Source organism: Solanum pennellii, chromosome 1 (assembly GCF_001406875.1).
Source record: "Solanum pennellii chromosome 1, SPENNV200".
In the NCBI taxonomy this organism is placed as follows: Eukaryota; Viridiplantae; Streptophyta; class Magnoliopsida; order Solanales; family Solanaceae; genus Solanum; species Solanum pennellii.
The window spans coordinates 91,239,993-91,252,277 of NC_028637.1; the positions used below are offsets into that span (position 1 = coordinate 91,239,993).

General features: G+C 31.7%; 1 protein-coding gene across 1 annotated transcript; it reads right to left on the minus strand.

Annotated features, from left to right (window-relative positions):
- Window positions 1-4,889: 4,889 nt before the first annotated feature.
- On the minus strand, window positions 4,890-11,478 carry LOC107008032 (protein EMSY-LIKE 3-like). Its single transcript, XM_015206921.2, has 10 exons — window positions 11,115-11,478; window positions 10,137-10,351; window positions 9,942-10,051; window positions 9,585-9,837; window positions 9,284-9,484; window positions 9,131-9,199; window positions 7,728-7,967; window positions 7,577-7,645; window positions 7,432-7,495; window positions 4,890-5,312 (listed from the first exon to the last, which is right to left on the minus strand). The coding sequence occupies exons 1-10, from the start codon at window positions 11,140-11,142 to the stop codon at window positions 5,278-5,280; spliced, it is 1,284 nt and encodes a 427-aa protein (XP_015062407.1). The 5' UTR covers window positions 11,143-11,478; the 3' UTR covers window positions 4,890-5,277.
- Window positions 11,479-12,285: the final 807 nt, after the last annotated feature.

Genomic DNA, 12,285 nt, shown 5'->3' on the forward strand with positions numbered 1-12,285 from the left:
GATCGACACCTCTTCGTCGGAATATTACGCTAGAATAAAAATTATTTTGTATGTATATATATTACATATTGATACCTTTGATTTCTACATGATTTTATTTCATATTTTAATACCCCTTAAATAAAATTCTAGCTCCGCCATTATATATATATATATATATATATATATACTTGTTACATCCGCTTTTGAACTTGATATATTGCCTATTAAAAGAATAATAATTGAAATAGTAAATCTATTATTAACTAATGTAGTTAGCAAATAAGATATTAATATATATATATATATATACTTGTTACATCCGCTTTTGAACTTGATATATTGCCTATTAAAAAAATAATAATTGAAATAATAAATTTATTATTAACTAATGTAGTTAGCAAATAAGATATTATGGCACATGGCATTTTTTTTAATTAAGTATAGCTAATGTAGTTGGCAAAATAATTTTATTTTGGATAAACGTCTAGGACTCAAATCCTTACCAAAAAATTAAATCATTACAAATTAAATACTTATCTACTAAACTATTGCTAGAGCAATGAAAATTACTTTATGAAATGATTGAAATCGTTTACAAAATTGGTAGATCTTTTTTTAAATTTTTCTTAAAACCATTTATAATCATTCCTTTTCAAATTTAAGATTTATAGTGTAGCCAACCGACAGAATTAGTTGAGTGAATAATTAAGATTTGTTTTATAGCACAATATATCCTTTGCAAACAAGCGTCTGAAGAATTAATAATTAGACGGCTATTAATATTCGTATTTCATTCGTTTTAATTTATTTATTTTATTATTTTATTTTAGTATACTTGAAAACAATATATATTTCTTTTATCAAAATTTTAATTTCAATTGTTCATGTACATGGTATTTATATATTTGATTATCTTTTAATTTATAAATTACAATATTTTAAATCTTTTTACTTTTCTAAATGTCATGTTAAAGTCGGAATAAGATAAATAATCATGATTTTTATCGGTGTTATTAAGATATCAAAGTGATTTGTCTAGTCATAACATGACAATTAACTTTATTTGCAGGTCTTTTTTAATTTAATCGGCTTACTCATGTCTATTTTATGAATTGTTTGTGAATAAAATAAAATTGTTTTAATTTTTTTATAATGTCGATACGAATAAAGTGAACAAGATATTCAGTGTAATTTTATAAATACAATTTAAAGAATCTAGAATATATTTAGATCTTATTTTTATTTTTGCGAGAAAAAGAAATTGTTTTCAATAGTTCTTTGGCTATAAAAAATATACGAAAGTAAGAAAGAAAAAAAATAACAATTTAAAAAACTAATGTAGATTGTAGGCTTGAAGCAACAATTATTAATACACATTACAGAAAAAAAATTGTATGATTTTTGATATTTCTAGTTATTCATTTTATTTGCTTTTTGTTGGTACTCAATTTAATCCGAGTTTGAAATCTAAATAAGTTACAAAAAAATAAGTGTGATCAAAATAAGTCACTATTCTAGAAAGTAGCTAAAATAGGCTTAGTAGAAGAAAAAATTTCACTTTTTCAATATTCTAAACGATTTTTGTTAATCCCATAACATCTATATTTAATATATAATGGAACTATTTCTTGCACTTCATAAAGTGGAAGTTTTTCTTACACTTTATAAAGTGAAAGAAAAATTTACATTTTATAAAGTGAAAGAAAAACTTACACTTTACAAAAAGGAATATTTTTCACGTTTTGCTCTCTTTATGAAGCTCTGACACTGTTTTGTCATATAATTGAGATATTTTTCATACATATGCAAAAAAATATAAATATTTATCACACATATTAACTTACTTAAATAAAAAAAATTAAGAATCGGACATACTGATAATCATTTGCATAAAAAATAGACGAGACATGATAATTTGAGAATGCCCCAACATTTTCCGTCATTTCAAACTGTGAAGACTGACCAAAATAATTATCTAGTCCATAACTTGAAGCAATATTCCTATCTTGTTGAAATAAACCGCTATAAAATATATAATAATAATAATAAGAAGAATAATAATAAATCATATAAATTAATAAATAATTGACAAAATGAATAAACAATAATCGAAATATAATTATTGAGCATTACCAACCACTTTCATTGATAGTTTCGTTCAAATCAAAATCAAGTCAATCAGTAAGAATATTTTGAAAATGAGTCACGTTAGAAAAATCTGCGGATTGAGTTATCGGAAATCCTCAACGCAATCATAATTTTCTAATTGGGGATAGACGTCGACCGATAAAGGAAAATGTTGTTGGCTAGTCTTAGGCTCCTTTCTAACATAGATTTCAAGTATTGCTAACTTGATTTGATCTATGTAATCATTTGGAACCCTCAAAAAATCGATCAATGATTTCGTCATTACAAATAATCCACTCTCTAAATTTACTTGTCCTTGTGATAAAAATGAAGTAGGTATTTTTCTACTATAATCAATACTATTTATGCCCCATTCATTTTATAAAGTGTATGAAAATATACTACTTTACAAAATATAAGAAAAAGTTTCAATTTACAAAGTGTAAGAAAAACTTATATTTTACAAAATGTAAGAAATAGTTTCATTACATATTAAAATATATCCGTTAAAAATCTATTTTAATTACTTTCTAATTTAATAATTTATATTAATCATTTTTATTTTTTTGGATTATTTAGGTTCTGAACTCATTTAATCCTAACACACAAAAACAGACACAGACACTTAAGATTTTTTGAAAATAGAGTCCCAATATACTTTCATGGACCCCATGTTTGACAAGTGGCATTTTTAGGAAGCAAATCACACCATGTAAATCCATGTATCTCAGAAAATATTTAAGCTGTGTATTGAATTACTTACAAATAACTTGGTTTATGGTGTTAAAAATTGATAATTTATTTGGAAAAACTACAAACTTAAATTTTTAAGTTACATATGCTGATAGCATAAATTTTTTTATACAATTATAAATTTATACCTGTAATAACATGTTTAATTTTATAAAAAATAATTTAAAATAAGTAAAAAAATGACTTAAAATAAGATACAATGTGTTTGGCAAGATAAAAAATGGATCCGGCTCCTCTTCATTTTTCTTCTTTCTATTTTTTCCAAGTTCCTATTTGGATTAATGACACGTGTCATGTGTTAAAATAAAATGGTTAAGATTAAATTTTTTAAAATTAACCTCTAATCATGATTTAGTTAATAAATACATTAAGTATTAAAATTATTATAATCACACAATCTTAGCAACATATTATTTTGTCCATAAATATAGAAAAAAAAAGTTTTCTTCCTTTTTTTTATCGTAGGATCTTTTTTTTTCTGTTTATATAATATTTTTATTGTAATCTTTTGTTAAAAGCATATTGATCCGTGATTAATAAATTACCTAGCGATAATCAAATCATTTTAACAAACTAATTTCAATTTCATAATAAGATTACAAATACGGTGATACCACTACATACGGTAGTTAATTATAGTTTCTATACTTCTATTCAGTTAATTAGCTAAAAAGATTATTTAAAAAAATCTTCGTATAAAAGAAATTTAGGAAGTGAGTTCCCCCCCCCCCCTATATTTATGGACAAGATAATATGTTGCTAAGATAGTTATATTATAATTTTTTTTAATACTTAATAGATAATGTATTTATTAATTAAATCATGTTTAGAGATTTACTTTGGAAATTAAATCTTAACCATTTATTTTAACCTATGCCATGTGTCATTACTCCAAATAGGAACTTAGGGAAAATGGAGAGAAGAGAAATGGAGAGGAGCCGGATCCATAAAAAATGACCTAAAATAAGTAACAAATCAAAAGTAGATCTCTCCCTACTTTTTAATTTTTGACTTAAAAAATCATTTCAATTTGACTTTTATTTTTAATTTAAAAGCTACTTTTTTTAAATTAATCCAAATGAACTCTTAGGCTCGTGTGAGTGACTTTTCAAAGGGGCAGAGAGAAACTCATTGCCCTATTTTTTTGCCTTTTCAACTGCCCTATTATTCTCTCAACACTTGAATTGTATTTACCATCAACAGAAAAATTCTTCTATCAAGTAATATTGGGACTTCATATTCTAACTTCCTCCCTCCCTTCATCTCTCCATCTATTTGTGGATTTTATCAAAGTGGAAGGGTCAGGATTTACTGTGCATGATTGTAAAGTAATTCAAAAAATTCATAACAATGTATAATTGTCAAGTAAAAGAGTGACATCAAGTTGATAGTTTTTAAAATAATAGTGGATCCTATATATTATATCGAATATTCATTCCTATCTAGTGATAGAAAGATCCACCCTCATACAATTAGTTTGGGGGGTGGGGGTGGGATGAGGGGGCTATTCACCATTCAAATCAAACGAAATAAGTAGTTGAGGGTGTTCAACCACTTGATGACAAGGAGACAGGGTTAAAACTAGCCTTAGTCACTAGGACTAGAAGCCTTATTTCCCTCTTTTCGACCCTATCACTTCCATTCAAGGGCAAACCTATTTCCTTGGTCACAGAGTTGTTGCGCACCGGCTTCCCTAATATTAACCTCCTTGATTTATCGAAAAAACTTCTTTCTAGCAAAGCTTATCAATACTTTCTTATATGTCCTGTGAAGCTATTCCCCAAAAATCTAAGAGTTGAGTGAGTCAATCTTCCTAGAGAAATCTTGAAAAAGAGTTTCTAAGCATAATTGAGATCAATGTGAATCCTTCAATCTTTTTCCTTCTCTCTTCCATTTCTACTTGGTTATGACAAAAAAAAAAGTTACTTTTCTGTTTTGGTCTTTAGAAGTTCCTCTATAATTAACTAATCTTAGACTATTCAAAATTTCAAATACAAGGCAAATAATACTATTACAACTTAAACCAATCAACAATGAAATGAACGACTTAAGAATAGTTAAGCTGTTCGATTTCCCAAATCCAACAATAAAACCTTCTTTTTTACATGATCACACGTTAAATTGCTAACATTTAATTTTACAAGAGTACTAAACTGCCACTAGATGAAACAATAATCCAACTACAAATAGGGCCTATGCAGACAAAAACTAGAGTACAATAATATAATGTTAGCATAACTTCTCCTTCAGCATGACATTTTACAACTGACCTAAAGTCATTCTGTGTTTCATAACATATGGCGAACCCATCTAGAATACATGTATGCCCCCTTAGCTCCATTTAGCTGTTATTTCAGCGGTTCTTGCCACACCTTCTATATACCACTCAGTTACAATAATGGTAGCCCTGTCATGTCATTCACGGTTCATTGCTTGCATGAAATGTTCATCTGCAGCAGAAACACAGATCAATAGAGAACGGGATTATGGGGATCAGTTATCAGTAGGAGGTGACTTGTAGGTCAATGAAGTTGATAAAAAGCAGATGCTGAGAGAAAAACATTAATCTTCATCCTTTTTTCCCAATACACAGTGATTGTTGTTATAATATTAATTACAAGTGTACTTTTTTGTTACAAGTATACTTATTACAACCTGAACAGTTGCAATCGGAATAGCACTGCTATTACGTAAGAGGTGTTCCAATAGTGATTACAGACTATTTTCCATGTAACCTTGGTGGAAACACACAACAATCGCATGCTTTCATGCTTCACTAAGAAAAGCCAACAGAAAAATTAAAGTTGACGAATCAAATCCTCGTCCATGCATTCCACATGATACAGAGCTAACCTTTTACTCCCTACTCTTCCATCTTACACTTCTCAGTCTCCAAAAAATCACTTATGTAATAAATACTGTCAACCGGAACCTAATTCCTGTTATGGTATTCAACACAGCTATAATACCATTTAATACATTGGGCTTCAACTTTAACTGTTTCACATTTATATAATTCTTGTACATGATAAATAGTATCTGCCTTTATGTGCTTTTTTGTAAATGTTCTTTTTCATGTCATTTAGTTCATCCAATTAATATGTTTCTAGTTCCAAGGGTGAGGGTCAAGGAAGTAGGTTGAGAACCATGAAGTCTAAGACTTAAATTCCAGCAGAGGCAAACAAAACTAGGTGATCTTTTCCTATCTGTCCAAGTCTTAGCGGACAGAGTTACCCAATTTCTGTGCTAGTAGGAGGTAGCATGTATCTTATGAAATTAGTCAAGGTGCAAACAAGCTGGTCCGAACACCAAGGTTATCCCAAAATATTAATATGTTTCTATGTCAATATGTAACATTAAAGCGTCCGTAACTTGAACTTGAAAAAAATTAATATGTTTCTATGTCAGATACGTATTTGTTCTTAAAACATGTCGTATTTATCTTCTCTAATTAACTTGAACGTGAAAAAATATGTTTCTATGTCATATACATATTTTTTCTTAAAACATGTAGGCCCTTCATCTTCTAATTAGAGGAGTGAAGCGAAAAAATATGATGTTAGATATCATACCTTCCTATGATGATTGAAATGGGAAACTTATTTTTCTAAAGAAACAATTAGACAGGAAACAAGAAGAAAATATCAAGTACCATGGAGAGAAAATGCAAAACTATGTCCAGCAGGGTATTTCAATTTTCATTCACTCCAAGGACAGAAGTTAGAAGCATACGAGGACTTTGATATAAATTACGCCATTACTGTCAGCAAGGGAACTTATCCCACATCATTCAAATGGAAAATTGTACAGCAAGTCAGAAGTATTGAGGGCTAAGGACACAACAACATAGACAAGAAACAATCCATTTTAGTCCCAACAAAATGACAACTGTAAAAGGCTGTATTCCTCTACTTGACAATCCAGACTCCTTGTAAGATAGAACGAAGAGACACATTTGTTGAATTGTAAATATGGCTTTAACACAACCTTTCTGCTTATGCTACCTTCTCTCAGAAAAAAAAAAGGAATAGCAATGTCCCTAATTTTGGAAGTACACTGATATTCCTAAACAAAGATCTTGTCTTAAGTCCTTCAAGTTATGCTTATCTGAAATCACAAGTCCTTGTATTAAATTTAGGCCACTTCTCCTAACAACGCAAAAAGTCCAGCTCAAATTATGGTATTAAAGGTATCAAGAAAAAGATCATTCCAAAATCCAAATAAAGTTAAAGGGAAGTAGAAAGAAGAAGGTCTACCAAGCTAGTAGTATATTTCTTTGTCATTTTCTGTCTTGGAGATATTTTTTCAAAAATGCTTTGGATTTAAATCACGGGAGGTAAATATGGTACTGCTGGGGATTAATTGAATTTGACCTCAAATTGAAATAAGCCTAAGCCAAACAAGTAAACTTTTAGGACTTAATAGGAACTCAGACTTCGAAAGAATTTGTAAGAGTGTTTTTTGTTTATAAGTTGAGAAGGAACATTGAGTTAAATTCTCCAATTGAAATGCACTAATCATGATGATAAAATGAAAAGAACATGTAGGAATGTTTTGGCATAGGCATACCACTCTCTCCATCAGAGATTTCTCCGAGCCTTGAGATAGCCTCCAGAAGTGCTTGCTCATGCTCCTGCATATTATTATACTTAATTTCCTTTGGCACAAATGAGCTAGAAGTAAGCATAACTGGGCAGGTGACTGTGCCTCTAACCTTAAGTACTTTCTTCGCCTTCTCAACTTCCAAAGGATCCGGATGACTGGCGCCAAAGACCCTCTCCACCTGATGACGTTTCCCATTTTATGAACAAATATAGCAAGTGTAACATCTAAATGCGCAATAGATGTTAAACTACTGTGCTCACCTCTTTAATCAGTGTGTCTGTGTGAAGTAACTGGATATCATCACATCCTTTCCTTCCTCCATTCTGTGATGGTGGAAAGCCTTTTCTGGACTGAGGTTTAGCCAACCCCCTTCCCCTCCCAGCACCTGGACCACTATCACGCCCTACAGGTCTATTCACACCACGGCCAGATCCACCATAATTTCCATGACGAGAAATTCCTGGATCTTCACCATCCCACTGGATATCTTCTGGAGAAATCTGTCAAAGGAGATATATAAGTCTGATCCTTTCAAGATAACTAGAAGAAGAAAACTGATAACCAAATGATGCAAGAAAGGATAACAGAAAAAAAATGAATTATATAGAGGAGGTTATCCAGCTTCAGTTCACATTGGCCCATGCATGTACCAAAGAGGTATTTTATGGTTTTCTAAACATGAGATGGATATCATGCTAATAACAGACTGCATAATGAGTTTTGAAAAAGTTCTTGCAATATACAGAGCAAGCCATTCAGCCAAAATCTACACCTTATTAAAGTTTTCGTACTCCATTAGAGTAACTCCGGAAATTATTTATTGAAGAAGCAGCAAATATAAGGACTTGAACTGATAAATATGGATGACGAAAAGGAAATTTCACGAGGATACACCTTAGAGAGAAATTTAATTTAAAGACTTGAACTACCAGATAGTTTTGATAGTCATCCATCTTGAGATCAAGTACACCACAGATTATATGTCAGCCCACTCACAGTCTCGTACATAAGTCGAAAATTAGACATAAGCAAAATGTCCTTGGTTTCTCTACTTCTTCCTCAATATATTAGACCCTTTGGTTCCCATTCTGTTATATAGAGGAATTTTTCTTTAAGTGCATACTCCAGAAGACTTGATAATGGACCATCTCTCATACTACATGGTGTGAACTTCATTTACAAAGTATCTTCAAGAGTACATGCAGTAAAATATTGGCCTTGGTATGCGTCAACAAGTTAAAGCTATAAGAACATTTATGGAAAAGAGATTCCACGTAGAACACATATAGTTGCCCATCAAAAGCAGGGAAGTTATACCTTCAAGAAAAAATAAGGTGAAGTCATCCTTGTACAGGTTTTTGCCCTCTTCCCAAGGGAAAAGGTTCAGATTGGAAATTTAGAATCATCCTTAACTTCAATACAGAAATACCTTGAATTTATTTGCAACAGTTCCGTAATAATTCAAACTTCCAATGGATACTTTAGAGAACGCTTGACCACATCACAAGCCAAGGAAAACAACGCATGCAGTGTTCAGAACGGTACAAAAGCTATATTTCTTGGTACATCCACACTCACAAACCAATAAGAAAAAGAATTTTCCAGCAGGACAGCAAAAAAGGTAATCAAAAGCTCCATGGCACCAGAACATAGCATCCATTACCTCTGAAAGATTGACCCATTCCCATGTCTCATTTGCAGTACTCATGTCATAAACAAGAGCATGTCTACCCTGAAAATGTGCACCACAAGATTCATATATTCAACCACGAAAAGAAAAAGAAAGTAAAGCTTTAAGCAATAAAATCATGTATACCTCAGCTTTGTTATAGTCAGTAATGACTGCCTCATAAAAATTATTGTCATCAGGCCATCTAGTCCTTACTTTCCTTCCAATCAATGAATCAACTGGAGCTTTAGCAGATTCAGAAACCCGATTATCGAGTTGGCCTCTTCCAAATGGACCGGAAGGCGGGTACTGCATTTTCATTGAAGATGCACCAGGCATCATCTGTCCCTATGAATAGATGTGCAACAGGAAATTATTCAAAGTAAGAGAATAGGTAAACCATGCACTGGTGGACTGCACAGAATAAAGCATAAAACATCAGACATACAGATTTACTTTTTTTGCCCTTAGGCCCCATCATAGGCCCTCTCTTGGCAGCAGATGAAGATGGCTGGTTTGCAGCAGCCAGAGCAGGTGGGTGGAAAGTAGGAGATGGTCCAGCAAAGGACTGTGACGGTAAAGGTGGAGCTATCTTCTGTTTCTTCCGTGAAGCTGAGACAGAAGGACTGGGTAATGGGTCATGAATAGCTTGACCAGTGCCAAGCATACCAGGTTGATGAGCCCCTGATTGTCTCCACTCCCTACAACCAATAATCAAAAGCTAGCCTTTAGAACTTTGACAAACTCTAGAATACAGGAGATTCGCTAAACAAATTCAAGATGGACGAAGTGACCAAGAGCTAACCTTATTCTTCTGATGACATCATCAGCATTAACTCTACCAAGAAGTTCTCTATGTTCTTCATTGGACAATCTTAACTCTTTTCTTAACTCCGTTATCAAACTTTCTTTCTCCTGAATAAAATATATTCATTGAGCAGTCATTTAAACCTGATCAAGCAAATGCACATATTAGATTTCATGGTATGACAAAAGGTACCCAAGAAATGGCATCAGCTTGAGCTTTAAAGGCTCTTAGAACCGAACTGTATGCTTCTTGCTCAAGCTGATGAATTTGAGCCTCCATGTCAGTTTCACCATACATCCTTTGGTAGGGTACAGAAGCCATTACAGCAGATCTCCCATTTCCATTCATGCGGCCACCACCTCTTGGAATCCTATTTTGATGTGATGGGGGGAGATCATCATCTGTTCCTGCAATCACCCAACAGGTTCTCAGAAAATCAAAGTACAACGAACACCTGGAGTATGCATACTACAACGGAAAATATGACAATTACCCATATCAGCACTGTGTGACTAACAAAGGCATAAAAACAGATGAGAAAAAAGCACATAGGAGTAAGGACCAAGAGGCACTGTGGATTTTAATCCAACAAAAGAATTTTCCATTTTCAGTGGAAAACTAAAAACAAAATTGCAGCTGAAGTGACAACTTTTTATAGGTCTAAAATGAGATTTAAACTTTTATTCAGTATCAAGATCTTGCGGCAGACCTACAAGCATTTTGAAGACTGTCCCAAAGCTGCAAGCAGGATAATTAACTGCCAACTCTACTTTACACTTTGCTTCTCTACAAAAAAATAACAGTTTCTGCAAGCAAGTTTTCATCATTTCATAATAAAACCCGATGATTCTCAGTTTAAACTTTTCACTGCAAAATAGCTCAGGCAGACCCAAAAAGACCAAGAAATTGAACCCATATTGACAACACCCAGAATCATGAAAAATTTTAACCCCATAATTCTAAACAAGAAGGCAAAAGAAAAAACCCTCAAACAGCACATACCCAGTACCTCAATCGGCAACAGCTCAAAATTCCAAGTTAACAAAAGCGGGATCCAAAAAGATCCAATTTTTCACAATGTAAACGCTAATATCACTAACCCTGAACCCTAATTAAGCTACAAATTTCACCAAACTAAAGAAAAATAGATGCAATCTTGAAAACACTAACCACTGCTGTCATACGGCTCGTAGTCCATAGCCAGCTTGCAAAGTGAAACAACCCCCAGATGAAGAAAAACCAAATCAAGGCTTCAAAGGGTGCTTTGAAAACCCGATACAATTAATACTACTAAAGCCCCCAAAAACAACGAATTATGTTAATATATAGAAAATTAAGCAAAACCCAAAATCCGAGTGGGTTTTCTGGAAAAATTTTAGGGTTTGGATCTACAATACAAAGTAAATGGAATGGGGATTGTGTGATTATGATAGAATTGAAGGCGAAGATGAGAAGGAGAATCACCAAAGGCGTATCAGCATAGGGAAAAACGGACGTGAAATAGGTCTATGGAATTTGGTTTATTGGAATGTTTGGAATCCGCAGGATTTGGAAATTTTTGTGATGTTTTTTTTTTTAATTTTTTGACCAAAATTGACTTCAGAAGTAACTTTCAGTTCTTCCTCTTGAACTCACAAAAGTAGTAAATGTACATTCTTTTTATCTAATGTTTTATAATTTTTTTATTTTATATATTTTTTTTATTAAACATGCACTTCATAATGTTCATAGAAAATATGTATTTTTACTGTTTATGATTAATTTAATTAAAATATACTAAATTGAAAAATATAAATTAATTATTTTTTATGATATTAGTTAAGAACATATGTTTATTGATTAATATATTTTCAAGAGACAATAGATATCTTAAATATTTGATTTAATATTATTTAGGGAAAAGGGTCAAATATGCCCCTAAACTATTCAAAAAGGTCTAGATATACCCTTCGTTTAAAGTTTGGTTCAATGATGTCCTCGCCATCCAACTTTTGGTCCAAATATGCCTTTATGGACGTTAGTTGCCATGTTGGACATATCCAACTCATTTTTTATTTCTTTACATGCCACATGGAATTGTCATGTCATTTTGGTCTTACCACATAACATTTATATGAAAATGGAAAGATATTCGGACTCATAAACACCTAATCCGATCCATAAATCAACCCCTTCTAAATAAATTATCCCACCAATTTTCAACAATTTTATTTAATTTTTATTTTTTCGATAAATTTCGAAAATGAATAATTGATTAATTAAAAAAATAGAAAAATATGAAAAAAAGTATAAAATTAACGCCAAAAATTCATAAATAATTATTAGTAACCTTAAATTCAAT

Bases quoted from the DNA above. Each gene is read 5' to 3' on its own strand.
- LOC107008032 (XM_015206921.2), bottom strand. From the start codon at position 11,142: ATGGACTACGAGCCGTATGACAGCAGTG. The intron at 9,200-9,283 runs GTATACATGATT...GCACATTTTCAG, and splicing joins CTGACTATAACAAAGCTGAG to GGTAGACATGCTCTTGTTTA. The intron at 5,313-7,431 runs GTATGCCTATGC...TTTCTGCTGCAG, and splicing joins AATCTCTGATGGAGAGAGTG to ATGAACATTTCATGCAAGCA.